At 40.0% G+C, this 23,467-nt stretch overlaps 1 protein-coding gene across 5 annotated transcripts in view; it reads left to right on the forward strand.

Annotated features, from left to right (window-relative positions):
- Positions 1-23,467, forward strand: part of garnl3 (GTPase activating Rap/RanGAP domain like 3) — a 77,757-nt gene that overhangs the window by 14,304 nt on the left and 39,986 nt on the right. For 4 of the 5 annotated variants that reach the window (XM_044175476.1, XM_044175477.1, XM_044175473.1 and 1 more), the window contains exon 2: positions 8,048-8,117. In XM_044175476.1, the coding sequence (XP_044031411.1) occupies positions 8,048-8,117 (70 nt within the window). Of the gene's footprint in view, positions 1-2,246; positions 2,547-8,047; positions 8,118-23,467 lie in introns of those variants that run through there. The other variant, XM_044175475.1, reaches the window with a different exon arrangement.

The following is a 23,467-nucleotide window of genomic DNA, read 5'->3' on the forward strand; positions in this document are numbered from 1 at the left end:
GCTTTAGGTGTTTTCCTGTGGTGTGGCGTGCCACAGAGGGGGGTTTCTACTGATTACAAATTGATGAGCAGCTGAGCGCCGTGTAGCCTGAGCCAAGCATTCCTGCACTCTTTCATGTTGTGTGCGTGTGTGTGTGTGTGTGTGTGTTTGTGTGGACTGAGCTGGAGACACAGGCTGTGGCTAGGTATCAGATTTACCTAAGCTCACATTTCATCTGCTATTCTGTGTGCGTGTGTGTGTGTGTGTGTGTGTGTGTGTGTGTGAGCAGATAATCAAAAATTAAGTCGGTTTTGACATGTTTTGCCACATTCCTCTGTTTTCTTTATGTGTCCTCCCCCTCACATGCTCAGTATTTTCTTTCCTTGTGTGCTCCATCCTTTTATTCCACATACTGACAAGTGACAAGTATTTTTTTTCTCATTCGATGCTGCTTGCTAGCATTACTCTGAGTGTTCAAGACCTTTTTTAACAGCTTCAACAAAACACACTTAACATTGTCGATTATAGCCACTTTACGTATCAAGGTGATAAACCTTTTTATAACAATGCATCAAATGACAGTGTGAAGACAATGTTGCTAGTAACAAACCTACAGAGAATTATCACCTGAATCTGCAGCTCCCCTCAGCTTTACGGAGCTTTATAGGGAGTCTCAGCTTATTGTTTAGCTGTCTGGCAACTGTACTGTTTTGGTTCACTCTAACCGCTCTCAGAGGGTCGTTTTCAGCTGCAGCAGGCAGCTGTTTTCAGTGAAAAATACTCTAAAAACCCACTGTCAACATTCCAACCCAAAATTGGTTACTTTTTTTTTATTTTGTGAGAATTGCTTATAAACATGATTTTGATATGATGACATATTTCAGAAGTCACTACAAAGAATGGCACATTACTTGTGTTTGGGGTCTCAAAGTGACCAACTGTAAAACATGATTAAAATACAGTGGATGTTAATATGATGTGTGATGAATGTTGACACTACCAAATCCCAAATAAGCCCCATAGCCCAATAGTAATTTGATTTTTATTTACATAAACACATAACATAAACAACAATCATGATAACAATCCTTTATATTTGTTTGTTGTTGTTTTTAAGAATTGTGACCAAGATACATACTAAGGTACATGTTGCTGTGGAAAAATCAACTTGCCAGAGCTCACTGGTGGACAAACTATCTAATGGAGACACTATTTTTTTAATTACCTTAAACCTAGTTTTGGCATATCAGTACTGCAATTTCTTCTGACATATACACTGATACCAATACATTCGTAATGAACTAATATTGGTCAATATATTGGTCTAGCTCTAGTAATAACAATGCTTTATGATCATTTCCATATTTTGTAACCTTCATCAAACCCAGTTTGTGGCACCTGGTGAGAATATGTGAAGCCAAAGAAACACAAAGATCAGATTCTCCTTCAAGAGAAATGTTAGAAAAAGTGGTACCTCTTTCTGAGGTATATAGAGTTTATAGCAAATCATTTACTAATGCTTTATAGCCATTTATAAGAACAACTTTTGGGTTGCCAGGTTGTGAAAATAATCAATTTATTTACAATTTGTTAAAATTTACAACATACTTGATGGATTAAAACCTAATAACTTCCTAACATTTATAACTTCAGACTTGATATCTTATTAGGAAATGGGAAAGCCATGAGTATTTATCAATGAATTATCAACATTTGTAACTGCACATAGGCCTTTTAAGAAAGGATAAGCACCTGACAAAAAGATTATTCACAACCTGGCAACCCAAACGTTGCTCTTCTTATTAATGGCTTGTTTTGAAATTTCAAAATAAAAACCGATTTACTATAAATAAATGGACATTATAGGATGCAGAGCTGATCACAGATTACATTTCCTGCTTCTAACTGACAAGGAATCACACTTGAGAGCAGAAAAAAACGTATATGCATGTTTAAATTTCCTCCACATTTTCTCTCAGTGCTCACACTGATGATGATGTGATGCGAACCTCAGCCTCAGGTCTGCATCCTGACATCACTTTGCGCTCCAGGATACTGTAACTGTAGAAGAAGCTTCGCGTAATTGACGGTGATGTAACAGCAAGTCAAAGAAAAGAAAACCCCGATAAGAATGTCTGCTCTGAATGGTGCCTTTTTGCTCTGCAGAGCCTCCAGCTAAATAAAAATGTGGTGGATTGAAATGCACCATTGATGTGAGTGTATGAGTGAGTCAGAAAGGGAGGGAGGGGATGAGAGAGGGGGAGATCACACAGTAAACACACAGCTCCTATGGCAGAGCCGTTCCGCTTCATCATCAAGCTGTGACCAGTTGCGCGCAGAGAGAGGAGCCAAAAAGAGTCCGACCACCAACCAGGGTTTTGATCAGCTGTTGTCGGAGTTTGCGCCGAAGTGATGTTTCTGCGCTCTTAGCGAGAGAAGAAACAAACGGAGAGGGGAAGAAAGACGCCGGTTTGTTGCTGTGTAGCCTTGTCCGCTGGACTGACATCGCATGGGGACATGAACAGTGTGGATCCAGCGTCTAACAAACTGTTGACTTTCAATCAGCGGTAAAAACAAAATCTTACCTGTGTTTATGCATGTCGCCTCTCATCTGTTGAATGCATAGCTCTCTGTCGTCGCCCTGTCATATCCCTGCAGCACTGGCATATTTTCTGCAGCCCCGAGCAAATTAGACAAAGCTGAAGACACCTGCTCCGGTGCACAAACCATTTGTTGGTGCGTAAAGTGCCTTATTACGCTCTTGGATCGGCTAATAATGTTTACAGTAATCGACTGTCTGGGTCGAGTTTTCATACTTGTCTAGTTATGTATCAAGTGCATGATTTATTGATCTCTTTCCATTTACTCTGAATGGCTGGCAAACTGAGCGCCACTGAATCCACAAGTCTCCAGTCTGGAAGTATTGACGCTCCTCAACAGACTCTTTGAGCCACAACAGCTTTTAATTAAACCTCGGCGCTGGTTTATGTGCAGCTTCATCACCTGTTTTATAAATTGTAAACTGAAGCGGTTCATCTGTGCGGATATTATGTTGCTTATTAATTGAGCTGTGGCCTTTGTTTCGCAGGAGAGACATTTCAGTATGTACACGGAAAATTATGAATTATTCATGACATGCTTTTTAGTTCAAGGTGGAGGTGCATGCATGGACAGAATAACATATGTGGCCACACTGAAGGCAGGCATCTGGCTTAAACTGTGCAGCTGAGTTCAGTTGTAGTCCAAGGTTACTCAGTAGTAGCTCATTTCCAGTCTCTCTGATGGATCTGAAAATGCCACTGCTGCAGCTCTTTACCAGCTTAAAAGCAACGCCTGAGAGACTGGGGCTGCAGTGACACTTTAACAGAGCGAAAGAGATCATATAGTGAACATACAGCTCTTATGGCACAGTGCTGCCAGTAGCAGCTGTAGATGCTGCGCCAATTGTGGGGAGAGGGAGGAGAGAAGAGCCAAATATGTCATGAAATTTTCATTAAATGCTCTTATGATTTAAAATATTGCTGTTAAGGCTTGTTATGGCTTTTCTCAATTTTGTGTAAGAATCATCAGCATCTTCGTCCGGCTCACGGTTTCTGTTTCTAGTTTCTATACATCACTGTAGCAAGATGACTGTGTGACTTCTTTTATGAAGAATAATCTAGAGGCTCTAATAGAAAAGTGCATGATGGGTATTTATCTCCACTTATGTGCATGTAGTGCACCAAGCAACATATGTAACTGTAACTTTGTTATTACAAATTGGATTTAAAAAAATAGTTTAAATCCCAAAATGATTTACCAAAGTTCCCAAATGTAACTGTTGTTACACATTACAACAGTTTGAATATGTATTATTTAACATTTTAACCTCACATCTCTGCAGTAATTCCTAGGAACTGCTGCAGAAAACAGCCAACTGACATTTAAATGATTAAATGATGTCGGATGTATTTGCCAGATGTGGATGTATGTTTGAGACTAGACTATGTTGAAGTTGTTACCAGCTGATGGGCCTTTTTATGCATTTCATTGTCACTCTCAACAGTCTTGTGTTTGGTGTTTCTTCTACGCCTATTTGGCTTTTATTTCTAACACAATCTCAAAAAGAGTCACTTTATGGAGTGAGTTAAGAGTCACACAGGATTTAACATAACCGATAAATGGATTGGCTTTTTCTTGAGCAGCACTAGGAGGTTTAGTATGATGAGTGGCAGTGTGATTCATACCTCACATTACACTGTAGTGTGCAGTGCCTTTCAGTGGCCACTGTCCATTGTCTTGTGACAGAAACCACAATTTGTAACCTTTCCCATACTCCATTACTGAGGGCAGCAGTTGAGTACTGAATATCCATTTTACCTCTTTCTGTTTCAGAGTTATTTCTCTTTGGTCCAAGCTTTCAAAGTCATTTTTCTTTGGCTAACAGCCACTATGCTGCTGGAAAGTGACTATCTGAACTGTTGTGGTGCAGAGTTTAAGTTATGATGTCCAAACATATGGGCAGCTTTGAATTCAGGATAATGGTTTCAACTGTGTTATATCTCAAATACATGTTAAGGCAAGTTTGTTACGCAGCATGTTAGGAGTGTAAGGTAACATAAGCCTATGATCAATCGCTCTTTTATTATCACATGACTAAGAGTCCACAGGCACAGCTTTGAGCTAAATGCCAACTCCAGCATGCTAACATGCTCACAATGACAATGCTAACTTGGTGATGTTTAGCAGATATAATGTTTACCATTTTCACCATTTTAGTTTTGTGTGTTAGCAAGCTAACATTTGCTAATTAGCACTAAACACAACGTACCTGACCTGATGATGGCACTAGATGAAAGGATAAGGATCACCAAAGTTATTACAATCTATCCTGTGAGGAACATGAATGTCTGGACCAAATTTCACGGCAATCCATCCAATAGATATTTCAGTCTGGACTAAAGTGGCGCACCGACCAACTGACTGACATCTCCATCCCATAGAGCCATGCAGCTAGCACGGCTAAAGAAAAAAAAAAGAAAAGAATATTAAATGGAGATCAAACCTCGCATTATCAGTGCTCTGTAAGCTGTATTATGTTGGAGGAAATAAACAAAAAATTAATTAAAATAAATCTTGGATCAAACTAAGCACTTAGAAACTATTAAAGAACTCAAGATTTGGAGCAAAAACATGATTGGGACCAGTAAATCCTTAGTTTGGTTTTAGTGAATAGAACAAGAATTCCTAACAGGACGAACAAGCTCACATTGTAGAGGATCTTTTCTTGTTGCTTTGATTCCTTGTACATACTGTACTTGAAATCTGAATGTCATTCCACTGCATTGCACTCCTAGAGCTCTGTTGACAGGTACATGTTTCTCATCAGACTCAAGGCACTTTTCTCTCTCAGCTCGTTCAGCCTCTTTAATAGGTGTCAGCACAGCTTTGTGGTCTGACAGAAACCACCTTGTGCACAAACAGCTCTTAGTTCACCACAGGCTACACCTCCTACATGTGTTAAAATATCTTTCATTTTTAAAGCAAAAAAAGCTAAAATTGGACAATGAACATTTTCCCAAGTACACAGGAAGCATTCTCAATCTGGCAACAACACTTTTCCTCTGGGCATTATACAGCAAAGTGTTGTGGTTTTAAAAAAAATATCTTTGTGTGCACGAAATGCGGCAAGTGACTGCTGTAATGCATTTATTTACTCAAGCCAAACCAACAAACCATGGTTATGAAACAAAAAATCTCTCTTTTTCACTTAATCATTCTTGCCTTTTAGTCCTAAAAAATGTCCATCCATATGCACCTTTAAATATCACAAGAAGCCTAAACTCACAAACCTTTACAGAAGGAGAGGAGCTTCAATAGGAGATGGAATGGTTTTCATTAGGAAGGTGGGTGGGGTGGTTTCACTTAAACCTCACTTCTCCCTCCAAGGTACAATCCTTTCCATGACCCCCTCTCAGAGAAAAGGTGAAGGGTAGGAAAGATAGCAACTTGGGTACAGAGAAGAAAAAGTGGGAGCACATAAAGGTAAAAGCTGTGATGGAGTACATGTTGTGAAGGTGCTCCAGCAGACCCCACCCCAATCACTCGTAGGAAGCAAGCATGCAGGAAGAGAGTGGGTAAGGTGATGGATAGGCTACATCCTGTAGTACAGACGCACTTTAAAATGCGTCCTTTAAGCTTGAGTGTACATTATGCATTAACAGCCCCACTCCGCCTTCATCTCCTCTGCAGAGAGAGAGAGAAACCTGACCAGAGAGGCAAGTGTTGGGGGGAGATATAAGAGGAGAAGGACATGTGTTGCAGAGAGACAGAGGAAGTAAAAAGCATGCAGGTCATATCAACACTCAGGCAATCATGCAGATACATGCAAACACAAGGTATACAAAATAGGTGGTATAATAAATACAAAAAATGTAAAACAATCTTCTTGGATGGGGGTAATGTGTCCACCGTTGGGTTGTGTGTTTCATAGTGGTACATTTTTAAGACAAATTCTTAGCTGTTTGCGGTTCTGACATAAGCATGCTAAATATTACCTTTGTACCCCTAGTCTGGGGCAGTATAGAGATGTTTGTCTCTTGGTGTGTGAGGAGAGTGTGTCTCTGATTGCCATATTTGTAATCAATAGTGAGTATTGCAGTTATGGTTGAAACAATTAGAAGCTTGAATTTAAGCTGATGCATTTGACTGCCTCTTCCTTCTTTAGTTAGACTCAAGAGTCTATAGCCAAGCTAGCTGTGCTCAAGCAGCCGTGCTTTGAGCTAACTGCTAACGTCAGCACGCTAACATGCGCACAGCAAGGGTGTTAATATGTGTAGCAGGTATAATGTTTACAGCGTTCACCATCTTAATTTAACGTGTTAGCGTGCGAACATTTGCTACAGTAAATTGCACTAAACACACTTTGTGTTTAGTGCAATTTACTGTAGCACTTGAGGCTGATGAGGGCTCTAGATGAAAAGTCACCAAAGTCATTAGGATTTGTCCTCTGGGGACCATAAATGTCTTCAAAATTTCAATGCAATTCATCCAATAGTTGTTGAGATAATTCAGTCAGCAACAAGATTGTAAAAAAATATTGATATTGTATTTTCCTGTAGGGGCTTTGCCAGTCCTCATAATACAAATGGATTTATTTAGAGAGAGCATCTATACGCGCTCAGAGGAGCTGCAACTGAGGACAATTCTACATTTGCTTCAAGATTTAGTTGAGGTGTTTGCAGGTGTTTGTTGAGATGGACATGGTTGAGAGGTATCATTGAGGTTTAAACTGCATACCTAAAAGGAATACGCTTATTTACTTTATTGTTGAGAGTTAGAAGAACGATACCACTCTGCCCGCTAAATGTGAAGCTGCAGCCGGTTAGCTTTGCTTAGACTGGAAATCAGGGAAAATGGCTAGCCTGGGTCTGGGTCACAAATGATCATTTTAATCTAAAGACGGACACAAATAACTACTTCAGCTAACTACAAATAACTCATATCTGTGTTGCTTATATCTGATACTATAGTACTTCTCAGTTAAAGTGGTTTTTAGGGCCTCATGAACTTCTCTTCTTCAAACACTTAAAAATCCAGCTGTTCCTCATTTTGACATTTAAAGATGTTTGTAACTGTTAGCGTTACTTTTTCATACTGTGTGTATGTTTCTTTCTATGCATTAGAGATTCTGTGTGTGCATTTGACTATTTGACCAGCAGTCAGCCCTGCCAGCCAGTCTCCATCTATCACTCTGGCTTAATTCAATCAGGACCCGCGTCTCAATCAGAACTGGGTTGTCCGCCACTCCCGGCCAGTCACCATGCCACCGGCAGCCCCGCCAGACCGACAAAGACTCAGACAGTAGGAAGGGAAAGAGAGAAAAAGGGAAGGGGAAAGAAAAAAAGAAAGAACGTAGGGTGAACAAAGTGGGCATGAACAAGAAGACAAAGTGAGATAAAAAAAGACTGGAGAGAAGCAGATGCTGCAACTGCCACTTGTATATGAGTGATGTCACAGTTTATGTATTTCTGTGTTGTGTGATGGAGGACAGACAGGCCATGTGTCTGACCATGCATTTGTGTTGCAGCTCTGCCTCGGAGGATTTGGGCTGCAGGCGTGGAGACTTCAGCAGGAAACACTATGGTTCGGTCGAACTGGTGAGTCCCATCCACAATGCTCTCATCTGTTTGTTGCTTTCTTTGTGTCTCAGCGTGACTGTCTCCTCATCCTCTTTCCCTTCATCCTCCTCGTTGATTCTTCTCCTCATGATCTCCCCTCCCTTTCTTTCTCTCTCTCTGTTATTGCCTTCCCCTCTTTTCTGTTGGCATGGATGGACAACAGAGGGGGACTGATGAGTCATGACGTACTGGGTGTGGTCCAGCGATGTGCTTTGCCAGCGTGGATCACAATGGGCGCTCCAGTCACAGTGATGCAGAACTCTGCTGCCTGCTCTGCCTCCAAAGTTCATTTGTTTTGTTTTGACACTGCTGGTGTACAGCTGCAGCGCAGTGTGTGTCTTTGTGGTTGATTACTAAGCTGTTGAGTCATTGTTGCTTTGAGGGAGTGTGTGTGAGTGTATGTCCCTCCACTGTGAGCTGAGTCTGTACATCCCGATAGCCTCGGATAGGAAGTCCTAGGGTTTCACACTGCGGTCGTACTTCCTACCAGAGACATTTGTGGGTTTGTCCACGAGTGCTGCGCACCCCGTGTGTGACAGATTAGTGTTGAGGAGAAACCACATGCTGCCTATCAGCACTAGCAGATTGACAATACGCACAATGCTGTTGTGTGTGGGGGTGTGTATGTGACAAAAAGAGAGCGAGAGAGCAGTATCCAAACACTGTGGTGAGTGTGAGCCAGGATGAGGTCGCTGATAGCCTCAATATTCAAAGTTGAGACTGTCCTGGTCCTTACAAGACAAATGACCACATTTGTCGTCTGTTCAATTTCCTAATATGACCTAAATGTTTACATATACCTCACAAGGACTCTAGCTGCCATGTGAATTATGACGGTGTTCATCAGGAACAAAGGCGGATGTAGCGTGATGTTAGCACCACAAAACCTTGTTTGGAGGAGGTTGGGGTGGATGGATGCGCCAGCAAAGTGTGTGACATGGACTTGCTACTGTTCATTATCTGTTTCCAACCTAGCCTTAATCAAAGTATTCTGTGCCTAAACCCTACCATACCTTAACCATAGCGGTGGCAGATCAAATTAATTATTTTTGTACCGTCAGTTTCTTTTTAACAGTTTTGGAAAGCACTGACAAACAACATTATCCTGTCAATAGGGACGTCAGATCAGAAAGCACTCGTTTTTGAAGTCAATGAGAAGATTGATAGCACTCCGACAACTGTCTGCACGATAAATATGCAGCTAGAGTTAGCAAGCGGTTAGCTTAGCTTGGCACAAAGACTGGAAACGGGGAAACCGCTAGCCTGACTCTCTAAATTTCCTCGACAGCTCACTAATTACCACATTATATCTCCCTCCAGCCAGCTGCCACCTTACTTAAGATAACTCCTCATTTCAACTTCATGAATCAGCCATTCCTCATCCATGATGCTGCACTTGCAACGCGAGCGACAGGAATAAATAGAAACCAGGTGTCCAACAAAAGTTCAGCTCAAAACGGTGTGCTGTGCAGCGCTACGTCACTCGCGGTCAATAAGGTCATTCCAATAGAAAACAATGCATTCGAACTGATTTTGTCGCTTGACACTTGCTCGCGTCACATTCAGTTAGGACATGGTGTTACAGATTTTGAAACTACTGTTTCCAAGGTAACTACCTTCACGCTAAACACATTTTGTCATTTTGTTATGAGGACTTGTTGCACCAATTCTAAGGTGCTGTAACCAAAATGTAAGTTGTCAAAATGTGAATCTTCAGATCAGTGAAGTGATCGTGAATGGGATGACAAACTAGTATAAAGTAGCAACACCATTGTGTAAAGTGACCATTCACTGTTTAAATTTACCCAAACAGAACCATTAACAACTTATTCTACAAGCTATTTGGCTTTGATGAGTAGTTTATATTAACCAGCACCAGTACAGCCTCTTTGGTAGGCAAATTAGAAGTGCTGAGGACTGATTGCTAATTCAGTTGTAATTAAAATTAGTTTAATGAAGTAAATGTAAAACGCAACTCACATAAACCTTAAAAAATAATCCTTTCCAGTATGAGTGTGTTTTTAAGACATGAAAATTCCTGAAGGGATAAGAAGTCGTGTGGTATGTTTGATAGAAGTGGATAATGCAAAATTAATGGCAGGGCTTGATAAACCCATGTTGATCTTCAGAAATAACCTCAGGGAGGATAAGCACATGATGCCAAGCTTACATTTTAGCAATTATCTTTGGTCCTTGACTCTGCAGTGAAATTAAGTCTTTGTTTTTCTTGCTTGTGTGAACATATGAGACAAAGTGTTTCTGTCGAGTCTGCCGCTCACACCGTTTAAGGCTGTATGTCTCCAGGGGGAGGCTTGTGCAAAGGTCAGGAAAGAGTCAGTGGAAATTCAGGTCCTGATGCCTTTTAGCCAACAAACAGCTCCTTGTGTTGACAGTTTCTGTACTGACAGTTTCTGTGTGCTCATGGCCTGTGTGTCAAGATTTTAGCACCTGACATTTCCATAAAAAATCATAGAAGTCATAAAATTAGGAAGGTGTGATCATTTTACTTTCTCTTGAATATCCACGATTCTGATATTAGATAAATTTATGTCTCACTTTAAAGGGGCGCTCACAGAGTCAAGTTTTACTGTCGGTGAATACGTCAGCCGATAAGTAACAAGAAATGCCAGCTCAACAATATGTTTGGTAGTTAAACAACATATTTGCCCACAGAGAGCACTGACAACAATATTTTTCAACTATAACATGTCCCGTTCAGTACATATCTTGGTCACAAATTTAAGGGATTCTTAATTCCTTCTGCAATTCCTTAAAAAGACTTCAAATGTACTAAATGTATTTATATCAGAACTCTTAAAAGTCTTTGTCTTAAAAGGACAGTTCACCCCAAAATCAAAAGTACATATTTTTCCTATTTTTATTACCTGTAGTATTTGTTGTGAGCAGTTTCATGTATGAACTATTTTCTTTCTACAGATAGTTCCTACATGAAACTGCTCACAACACATCTGTGGCTCATCTTGAGTAACTGGGTCATGATTTCTGGAAAGAGACATTGTTGTTGAGTTTTTCAAATGTATTTTTTGGCGTTTTGAGCACAACAAGCCAAGTGCCATCTAGTTCCATTATATATTTTAAAAAAAGGCAGACATCTCTACAGCAGATATCTCCAAAACTTGGCAACTTACACCAAAACAATCTAGATGGAAAAATAGCACTATAGGTAAGAGGAAAAATATGTCATTTTGATTTTGTGGTGAACTGTCCCTTTAAATTTGAATTCATGAGGTCTTTCATCTAATTTTCTTTTTGTTTTTATCAGAATTTGTTCAGAATCAGACTTTTTGATTGAGGACCTTATTCTTATCTCTCTGCAGAGCCTAATACACTTTCCTTTACAGCTAAATGCTACACTAACCTGTTGGGAAAAGGTCTATTTTAGATTCAACCAACTCCCTTTAGACCACCAAATGAATCCTAGAACCAGTATTTTACAAATACTCATTAGCCTAAATTCCCCAACTCAACCCCCCAAAGAAATGTTTGACTAGCCACTTCAAAACATGATCTTTTTTAATTATTCAATCATTCAGTTTTTTCCTCATCTTTTAAATTAATTTAACTGTTTATATAAAAGTTTATAGCTTTTGTCTAGAATTTGACAAATTTAAAGACATTTAGCCTTCAAAATCCACCATTTATAATTTATGTGTAAAGAAAAAATAGAGAACAGTCCTTCTCCTAAAACAAGCTAGTATCTCTTGCTAATGCCACACCAATGTAACATTTACACAGCTGAATGTACTAGAATACATATGTACTATATATTTGTTGTAGAGTTTCTCTACTTGTGCCACCTGTTGACTGTGGAATACATTCCTGCATGATTTGTCAAAAAAATAGTCTTACGTTTCTTTATCTTTTTGTCTTAAAGGTTATAAAACCAAGGCAAACATTCCACTGCAAGCAGTACACTTTCTATTCTAAAAGAACTATTTTTGTAAAGAAGACAACTTTTTCTTGCTGTACCTATAAAGTAAAGTTACAGTGACCACAGTATATACCTCGTTATTATGACTACAAATCCCTTCACCCTTTGTGCTGTATCTTTTAGAAACGCTCCAGTGTATTCCAGTGCTTTGAAGAACATGTTTTCAAATGTCTCAACACAAGTGGGGGATACTGATTCAGAGCAGGGTCTCCCTAATAACAGAGACCAGCATAAGCAGAGCCGTGACTCATCCTGTCTGTTTGTTTTATTTTTGGAATCATTGAAGCAGCAGTAGCGGTTGCCAATAAGACCAGGTAACACCACACACACACATTTGTGGCGATATGATTCATTCTAGTCAACTACTTTTGACCTTATAGAACTGTATAGGATCCGGTTACATTTCAGCCTACTCATGGAGAGTTTGAAGTAGAAACTCTGTTCTAAGTGCATTTGATAAGAAAACTTGAAGATGTAGGAATCAGGGACACTTTTGAAATACAAAGTTCCTTTTCTATTGTATTGAGAAATGAGAATTGCTTTCAGTAAATATATCCTTCTGTATGCATTCAATTCAGTTTATTTATTTATTTATATAGCGCCAATTCATAACAGAAGTTATCTCATTGCACTTTTCCTGCAGAGCAGGTGTAGACCGTACTCTTTATAATATTATTTACAGAGACCCAACAAATCCCACCATGAGCAAGCACTAGGCGACAGTGGCAAGGAAAAACTTCCTTTAAGAGACAGAAACCTCGGGCAGAGCCAGACTCAGGGTGGGTGGCCATCTGCCGCTGTATGCATGCACCCTTATGAGCATCACATCTTCAGAATTGTGATAAAAGTAGCAAAGCAGAACGACCCAGTCCTTCCAACAACAATAAGAGTCTACAGCCATGCTAGCTGCTCTTTAAGGATGTAGTTAGGCACAGCGATGCTTCGAGCTAAATGTTCATATTAGCATGCTAACATGCTCACCGTGATTATGCTAACATGCTGATTTTTAGCAGGTATAATGTTTACCATGTTCATTATCATAGCTTAGTATGTTGGCATGCTAACATTTGCTAATTAGCACTAAACACAAAGTACAGCCGAGGCTGATGGGAATGTCGTTAGTTTTGCAGGTATTTGGTCATAAACCAAACTATTGGACAAACAGAAATTTTGACTTGATGATGGTGCTGGATGAAAATTCAGGGATCAAAGGTTTTACAATTCATCCTTAGGGACCATGACTGTTTATACAAAATATCATGGCAATCCATCCAATAGCTGTCAAGAAATTTCAATAAATACCAAAAATGTCAACCTCATGGTGGCGCTAGAGGAAAAGTCAGGGGACCCCCAAAGTACTTAGGATTCATTGTCAGGGAAGCTTGAATGTCTGTAGAAAATGTTGTGCCAATCCATCAAGAAGATGTTAGAAATATTTCACAGGATAGGTGAAATCTTTTACCTGCTGGTGGCGCTAGAGGAAAAGCCATGGGATCAATGCAAAGACAATTGTGGAGATATTTCAGTCTGAACCAAAGCAGTGGGGCGACCAACCGAATGATAGACTGACATTGCCAGTCCCAGAGCCATGCTGCTATCATAGCTAAAGTACATTCTAATCCAGTGACATGGAGGTACAACTTTACCTACATTCACTCTGAACTCACCAGGAGCTGAGGTTGTAGTGGAATATTCATGTACTCACCAATTCACTACACTGGAACATATTGAATCATAGGATTTCATTGGCCAAGTTCTCCTGAATAAAGGCAAGAGTGTGGAGAATCAGTGGTGTGTGTGTGTGTGTGTGTGTGGTTGCCTTATAAAGTGCCAGAGGGCCCTCTTGTTGCATGGAAAAAAGTAAGAAACAAAGTAGGAAGTTTAATTCACTAAATGCACTAAACTAAGGAAAATACCCTGCTGCTGCTATACACACACACACACTGGCCATCAGCCCATATTACGTGCCCAAGTCAGTCTAGTCAACACATGTGGGGTTCAGATTAACCTCCATGCCAGCACACACACAGAGACACATTTTTCAAACGCTCATCCACACAAATGAGCAAACAAATACTCCACGATGGCATCTGCATTCATAGATAGAGACAAACAGCACAAACACAAAGGCAACTCCCACCCTGTCTTGTCACTTTATTCAGTGACAACGGCACTTTCAAAAGCTTCATTGTGTGTTGCGCACTAAAGCTGAAGCCGGCAATAATTAAACCCATTTCATCCTGATACAACCGTTTGGAGAGCGTGGCTGTGTTTTTCCAGTTAATTGAATTGTCTTTATTTGAGGCCCAGATATGAAGGCGTTGACGGATAGGCGAGAGGTGGGCACTAGCTGTCTCTGAAGCTGTTTGGTATACCACACAGGAAAACCCCAAATGTTGGCAGTATTGAGGATAAAACCCTTCACATACACATACACTGTAATGTTGATTTAATTTCTGTGTGTGGGAATGCATTTGTCTCTCGGCTGTGTGCTGTTTGGTGTGCCGCAGTTCACATCAATGAATGCGACTGAGACTACCGTCAGAATTGGAGTGTGTGCACGTGTGTGTGTGTGTGTGTGTATGGGGGTGTGCATGCGTGTGTGTGTGTGTGTGTGTGTGTGTGTGAGGAACGCTGTGTTGAGAGGTTAGCTGTCAGTCTTGCATAGTGACTGGTGAGCAGACGGCTCCACTCCCACCTGCCTACCAGTGTTACTGTCACTGCCTCAGAGGCTTTTGACTGCACTGTCACACTGAATTTGTTCCCACTCTCAGCATGTGTGCATCTCACTGTGTGTGACTGCGTCTGTTTGTGTTTATTGACATTAAAGCGAGACTATGTAACAGCGGCCACTGTGGCCACTACAAGTTAATGGTACTGTGTTTAATTCTTTAATTATTTTTGTGATACAGCCGTTTATTTGTGACATGCTAAAATGTAGTTTAACAGTAGAAAAAGTCATTAACTGTTTCAGTAATGTCAGTTACATGCAGTACGTGTATCTAAAGTTTGCTAACTAAGCTAACATTAGCCACCATAAGCTACTGTACTGGTCATACCAGACCAAGTGAGGCTGTAGCAGCAAAATCCCTGAGTGGATTGAATTGAGCAAGGGTGAGTTTTATTGCTCATGAATTAAACTTTTTATTTGTAAGAGGATGGTTTCTGTCAGTTTAGGTAGTTCTTATCACGCTGATGTATGTTCAAATGTTAATTTTTTTGATAAGTTTGGTTTTAATTAGTTATTTGATGCTATAAAAAGGGGGGTCTCGCGTTATGATTGACTGAGCCCTGCTCGTGATGGAGTCGGCCGGGTGTATGGGCGGGACCTCGACACCACGGCTCCAACCCCAATCACTACTGTGCAGACTCTGGCTCCAAATGACGTCACCAGCGCAAGATGGCAGCTCCCGTATCCGGGATATTTTGGCTTCATTTTTGTACAGTGGGAGGAAGTGGAGAAGCGTCGTCCATCCTTATACTGTATATAGTCCATGGTTGAAACCCTCCAAGGAAGCATTCTTGCACATTAAAAATCATTGAAAAGTCATAGAAGATTGCATCTGTGCCACAGCGTGAACCCATGCAAAAATGTTATTTTGAAATAAAACAGCACCTGTGATCTCCAATGATTAAGCATCACAACATACCCAGCCCCTCTTGGCTCACCCCATTGCCCTTCTAACACACACACATGTCCAGATGTGTGAACAGCTTTCTGAAATGTCACTGAAGTATTGAAACTGAGTCTTAGATAAGAATACACACTCATGAGTCATAACTAGAGCCACTGAGGTTTATTAGTGGAGAGCTGCAGGATAGTTAGAGATTCACACACACATGAAACACCATACCAGAAACTGCAGATGAAATTAGCTCACAAGGACTGCTTCTTTAAAGTTTGACATGCAGATGTCTTGCTCTGTTTATTGTCTGTAAAAGCTACTGATCACAGTGTTTTCTGAGCGGCTGACTATTCCCAAAACCCTTTTATTGGTATCCATATTTAGTAGATATTTTGTGTTGGAGCTCAGTTGCCTGTTTAGTGAAGCTGCAGGGGCAAGTCTTGATTTGTTTGTTTCTATTTTTCATTTTTATGACACTTTCTATTTCTTTTAGACATCGCCATGCCGTCATCTACACTTGAAAACTTCATCCAAGGTTCCAAAAATACAGTGATGCATGTAAAATTCTTGAAAAATTAATTTGCATATTTGAAAGCAATTGATTTTTTTACAGGCATGCAACTTCATCAGTATGCATTATCTCTCTGGGTGTCTCTCTGTCCTAGCATAAGGTCTAACTAGGAGAAAACTCCATTATGCTATACAGAAGAATGAAACAGTGGTGTTGGTCATTGTAACAAGTATCACAACTAACCTCAAAAATGCCAGTTTGGAGCATCAAACACCTCTTTAAAAGTCATTGAAAATACCTTGAAGTCTACATCACAGTGGGTGCTTATCCAAACATCCAAAGATTAAACCCTCTCCCTCTATCTCTTTATGTCTCTCCATCTGTCCCGCCTCCTCCCATTTTCTCTGATACATAACTAATCGTCGATTAAAGCAGCTGATGCATGGCGCTTTGCTGCTGTGCTCTGTGATCCCAGGCTTCACTGCAGCATCTGCCCACTCTTGAGGGCCCTTAAAGCTGCTGCACCCTACCAACGTGACTCCTGGGTGGGTGGCCCAATGCCTTCAGTCCTAGTCATTAGATTAGTCATAGCCAGTGTTGCTGTAGTATAAATGGGCAGATATCAATGTGGTGCTGCCATGTTAGCATGGCTGGATTTGTCCTAGCCACAGGCAATGTTAATGCTAATCAGGTGCAGTCAATGGCTACATGGCAAACAGCCACATTACAGACGTTGTTTGTCTTTGATTTACATTTCTAATTTACACCTCTAATTTTCCCCTTCATGGGTAGTCGGTTATTTCATGTGTACAGCAACATCATGCATTATACATCATTATTAGCATTGCAGGAGTCTTCCTCTACATGAGAGGGCTTTTCACATGCATGTTGTGCAGTGATCAGTTTGTGTGATCGCAGCTTGACGGGAAGAGCTCTTTTTTAATAACATGAAAACTCAAAATCATATTTAACTCATTGATAGAAATGGTTATATTATATGCTAAAAGACAAAATTCATTCTCAAGTATTTAAAAGATAAGTCAGGTCATATTCTATATTTTACTTATTGTCAACACATTCCACAAAAAGACCAAATCCAACAATGAAATGATCCTACTAACAAGAATAGTCTGTGTATACGAAGCCTGATATAGCTTGTTCTCTGTGCCAAAGAGCTCTATTGTTGTCAAAGAAAAAACTATTAAAAACACAATGGACGTCTGTGGCACAGATGAATCAGGCTTTGACTACACAGTCAATATTTGTTAGTAGGATCAGTTCATTGTTGGTTGTGCTCTTTTCATGGGATTTCTTCAGAATAAGAAAAATATAGAACACCACCAGACCAAATCGTAAAACTGTGTGGTCACTTGACCACCAAAGATGGTGTGGGAGGGTATAATGTTATAATCCATCCATGAATAATGATGGAGTTCACATAAACAGTAATTTTGAGAAAGACCGACAGAACACTGTGAAAAGGCAGATAGATAGCGTTTCGTATTTGCTTACCACACTCAGTTATTTCAATTGCCAAATTTCACTTCCTCCTCTGACTCCAGCAGCTGTAGTATTTTTATTCTGAACTGTCTGAGTCATTGGATGACCTTTGTGACACACTGAGACATTTATGTCCATACACATCTCAGATTCTCTTTTCTATCAGTGCAACCTTTAATGTTAACTCTCCTGAACTCATGTTCCACCCTTTTACTGTATAACCTTAAACAAATAGACACACGCACACACACACACTGGCACACACATTCTGTCTGGCTTCACTGCCGAACTAACCTAACTGAAGCCCTCCCCTCCCTAGTTACTGTTGCTATGCCTGTCAAGCTCACCACATATGACAGATTTATCACTCTGAATTCACCATCATTTTTTTTAAACACTGGGTCTTCGATTTCATACAGAAGTAAACAAAAGCAGGCCTCTCATTTCTACCTGTGGATTTTGTCGGCCGAAATGGCAGCTGTTGCTAGCAGATTAGCTAGCTGGTGTTAGCTAATATTAAAACTCTGCGTGATTTGATTGAAAACTCCAGCTGACATTGTAATGTTTCCAGCTGGTTTGTTTTAAAAAGATAAATCTGTATAAGGGTCTTAAATATTCATACGATGGCTACATACATGTTATAATGCTAAAAAAGAAGAGGCTACATCTCCCAGGAAAAATGTTAGCTAGTTAGCCACAGCATTACAATACAATATTATGAATAAAAATTTAATTAAAATTTTTTCTAGCATAACTCTTAGATGGTTTCGATGCTTACTATAGAAAAACATACTTGGCCATGTACACAGTGGTTAGATTTATACTTTAATACTTCACTTTTACGAGGGGAAAGGATTCCATGATGAGGAATGACTTTGGCAAACGTAGCGATATTGCAAGTTTGGCTGGGGTTGCTGGTATGTAAACTACCCTAAACTCTGATATCGTAACAAGTTAGCTCCTACACAGTGGCTGTTCCAGGCTTGAACAGGTACCTTTCTAACATATCCTGTTTATTAGCCTATCCACACAAAATGTAGTTAGCTAATGACATGCCCCTTTGGAAATAACTATTACTGTTGGTAGTAAGCTAGTTAGCCAGGCAATGTTTGCATCTCACATTAGAGCAGACATACACACAAAGTTTAATCCATTCCTTACACTTTTGTGCTTGGGGTTTTGGTTTTTGATAGGTTAAAAAAATATGTATTTGGTATGCAGAGAAATCCAGAGCTTGTCAGGCCTGCCATGCCTAGTTACGGTTGCTAAGCTACAGTATGATTGGACGATTGCTGTTCTGGAGCGGGGTTTAGCGAACTGTCTTGTGTTTTTAAAATTAGAGAATTCACATAATTGTATTGCATCTGACTGTGTGAAACACAACAGAGAGACTTGACAATAGAGAAATAGAAGAAGAGAAAAAGGACCAGATTCTCTGGATACTGCCTTCTTTCTAATGTTTTTTTAACTTTTTTATCAGAGCCTCTGTTTAACCTGCCCCTCTCTTTCTTTATTCATTTTCTTTATCCCTCTCGTTATTTTTTTCCATCTCTCTTTTTTTTCTCATTACTCACTCATATCTTCTCTCAGACTGTGCACCTGCCTCTCTTCATCCCCCCTGCCACTTACTTCCCTCCTCACCCTCTGCCACTTCTTCTCCTGCTCTGCCGCCTACGCGTCCGTGTTCTCTGCCTTCCTGGAGGATTGTGAGTGTGCATGAACAGGCCCACTGATGAGATCAATTATCTATCAGCAGTCACAAAAGTATTGATTTAATACCCCAACACACACACCCATACACACATACATCTCTCTCTGCACTGCAGCGCTCCTTTGTCCCGTGGGCCTTGGGGAAATCAGAGGCTCTCTGAGTATGTAGTGAGCTTGATTGTGTTTGTGAAATGTTCAAGTTGTGCCCAAAAATGGGAGCTGTTTAAGTGTGTGTATAAGAGAGAGTGAGAGTGTGCGTATGTTTGTGTGCTTCCCTGCTCCGTCTATAAAGCTCAAAAGCCTCGGCCCTTTCCCATGGGGTTACGCATCGTGGAGACGGCTATTATTCTTTTATCATTCGGCTTTTTGTTGTCATTACGCATCGCTCTTTGCCTCTCTTCCCCAGTGGCCTCATCCTTCATTCTGTCCCTCTCTATATATATACATTTAATGCCCCCTTCTCTTTTTTTCCTCTGCCCTGTCCCTCCACTATTGCTCCCCGGCAGTGGTGAGGTGTTTTATGGGTTGTTTGTTAAAGCGTAGAAGCATAACGGGTGCCCCCTTCTCCTCTGTTTTCTCTCCTCTGCCTCCCCCGGTCCACGGGGAATCATTGGAGTGCAGCTTTTCCTTCTTTGCCACTCTTCTGTTGCATGATTTAGAAGCAGTGGCTGCGTGATGCATGTGTGTGCGCATAGACACACACACACACACACACACACAAACACACAGACTCCCCAGAGCGCTTAATCACTCCTTTCTCCTGCTATTTTTCATTCTTTCACCCAAAAACAGCAGAAAGCCTATTCACACACAGCAGTGCAAACACTTACCTAAATGCACATTAAATACAGAATGTCACACTTTTTTTTTCTCACATACAGACACACATACATTCACTAGGGAAGCGGTGCGTTGCTCTGTCTGAACACTGCATTGGTTTCCCCTCCATTATCCTGCGATTGGACAGTTAATGTTGCAGGAGGCGAGAGAAATGGAGGGAGATAGAGGCCCATAGCTTCGACATTTACTTTCCATTTTCCGCACACACGCACAGAACGGAGTAGCAGAGGTCATTTGCTCACACACAAACACATGGACATACAGGCACATACCACCACACCAGGAAATATGCAGAAAATAATTTGTTTTCAGGCCTATTAATATGCATATGAAAGGGGAGAAGGCAGTATTTTCTGCAGCCTCTCCTAAGACACAGCCAATTATTGCACAGAAATCTCTCTGTCGTTTATCAGAGCTTCACACCTGCAGTAAACATGCTTGGCACTGGATTGTATTATCTCATTATATACAGTGTACCATTCGGAGAAAATGCAGCCAGTGCTTTACTTGTTTGCACATTAGGGCTGGGTGAAATCAATGTCATATTAATAGGAATATTTTTACGATATCAATGTTTTTTTTATCACGGTATTGTTTGATTGCATCACCTGTTAAAGTGATATGCTTTACTTCAGACCATTTGCTTGGAATCGCTGATTTGGACAACTGAAAGTCGATTAATAATCATATATAATTGAAATGGTTAGTCAATTAATCGATTAGTTGATAATACTAAGTTGAAATAGTTGAAGTAATTGGCAATATTATGACAATCAATTAATCCTTGAGTAATTTTTCAAGCAAAAATGCCAAATATTTGCTGGTTCTAGCTTCTAATTTGTGATCCTGCAATTAATCAGCAATAATTGGTAGATTAATAAATATGAAGATAATCATTAGGTAGACATTAGATCTTAACAGATCTGACAAGTTACTACATGCAGAATTCTGAAAAATTCCAAACATCACCTAGTTCCAATGTTTTACTTGTGAGGATTTGCTCCATTTCTTTGTCTTATTATGATAGGAAACTAAATATCTTTGGGTTTTGAACTGTTATGTCATACAAAACAAACAATTTGAAGATGTCACCTTGAGCTTTAGCAAATTGTGATGGGCATTTTTCACTACCTTCTGACAATAGACAAAATGAATAATGGAGAAAATAATTGGGAGATTAATGAATAATGAAAATAAGCGTTATTTGCAGCGCTACTTTGTTTTGTAAGATAAAAACAAAAATTTATTTTTTAAAACATGGACCATGCACAAAGACTGAGTTGGCCGTTAGTTAGTCAGTTACTTGGAGAAAGTTTGCTCATAAATGTATGTTATTTGAAAGTATATAGTAGTACAAATAATGTTATAACTGATATATAGGTGTGTCTCATAATCCCATGTGGGATGGGCCAAATGTTTTGGTATGACATAAAAACTAACTATTTATTTATGTGTTACAATATGTCTGCCTCCACGGCAACTCCAGTGAAGCTAAAGTTGCAGAATTTCATTTAAGAGCTTTCTAATCCCCCAGCTACAGTCCTGCATATCAGATTTAATTTAGCATGAACAATAAAGTCAGTGTGACAGTTATTAAAGATTTTATTCAGAATGTAAAGCTCTCGCCTTTCATCCTCACGTGCCCACAGGAATGTTTTGAATGGACTTTAACCCTCTTCCCGCTTTCCATGATAAGTGCTCTCTCAGCACTCTCCCTTGTCATTGTACTGTCTGACATGATCTAATGAAGTAGAGCACACCACCCACTCTCCAAACTGATAACCACTGAGCCCTGCTTAGTTTTGTACTGGTTGTATCCGCCATTCACAATATGGTTTTAGATATCTGTTTATCATTGTGTGTAGACCCTCAGAGCAGCAAAACTTCACTTTAATGATGTCAGACGTTTTGAGGTATTGAGTACATTTATATGCACATTAGTGTCCTGGTTTTGAGTCTCATCCTGGTTTTGATCATATTCGGGATATGCCATTTACATGGAAAATGAGAAACCTGGTTCTTCATCTCTCTGTATACATGATCATAAGAGTATCCAGTTTTTCCGATCGTGTGTCACCGGTGTGTGTTTGATTCCCGAACATTTCAGCCGCTCATTTCTGTATCAACTGAGTTACCTCAACAGTTGATAATGAAACAGTTTGGTTTCTGGCTGTCTGAACTCTGCTGCATTCACCACTGTGCTGGATTTAGCTTCTCCATCTCATCACCAGTAAAATGAGAGTGAGCATGGCAGAGAATGATCACAAACCTGCATAAGGTGTTTACATGCCACAGTGTCCCAGTGTTTCTATCGGAGTACTCCAGCTAGCGTATCCAGGTTTCTCAAAATCGGGATACTTCAAAAACCTGATCATAAGCAGGATACTCACATGCATGTAAAAACATTCACTGGTGAAGGCTTAAATATTTGTTATGCAACTATGTGACAGTGAGACCAAAAAAATTAAAAGTGGTTTGTTCCCTCTCTGTCCGTTGTTTCATTTAGAGCTGCAACAATTAGTTAATTAATCGGTTAATTAATCAACAGAAAAATAATAGTCAACTATTTTGATACGTGACTGATCATTTTTCAAATAAAAATGCTGTTTTTAGCCTCTCAAATATAAAGATTTATTTCTCTGTTTTATATCATTGTAAATTGAATATCATTAATTGGGTTTTTGAAAAGTTTATTGGTCAAAACGAGACATTTGAAGATGTCACCTAAGACTCTGACAAACTGGTATGGTCATTATCTCACTATTTTCGAACATTTTATGAACTAAACTATTAATCAAGAAAACAATCTGCAGATTAATCGATAATGAAAATAATCGTTAGTTGCAGCCCTAGTTTCATTGTGTCTCTATTTACTTCCTAGAGGTCAGCTACACTTAGAAGTACATTTAGCAGCTTTCCATGTTCAGTCCTTCTCTCCCAGGAACTTCCTTGTCACCCTCTTCTTGTTTGGCTCCTTCAGACCATTTCAGGCCATCTGGACATATCACAGTGTGTGCAGGGATACACAATCATGCCAGAACTCTTTTTAAAATTGACATCTCGGCAGAGCAGAGACCTCTATCGGCGAGGGGAGCAAAATAGAGCATGACAGTAAAGATGGTCAAAGAGCAAAAGGGCAAAGACGCAGAAGAGAGGCAGGAGGAGAGGCAGGAGGAAAAAGAGCAACAAG

Source organism: Siniperca chuatsi, linkage group LG18 (assembly GCF_020085105.1).
Source record: "Siniperca chuatsi isolate FFG_IHB_CAS linkage group LG18, ASM2008510v1, whole genome shotgun sequence".
Taxonomy (NCBI): domain Eukaryota; kingdom Metazoa; phylum Chordata; class Actinopteri; order Centrarchiformes; family Sinipercidae; genus Siniperca; species Siniperca chuatsi.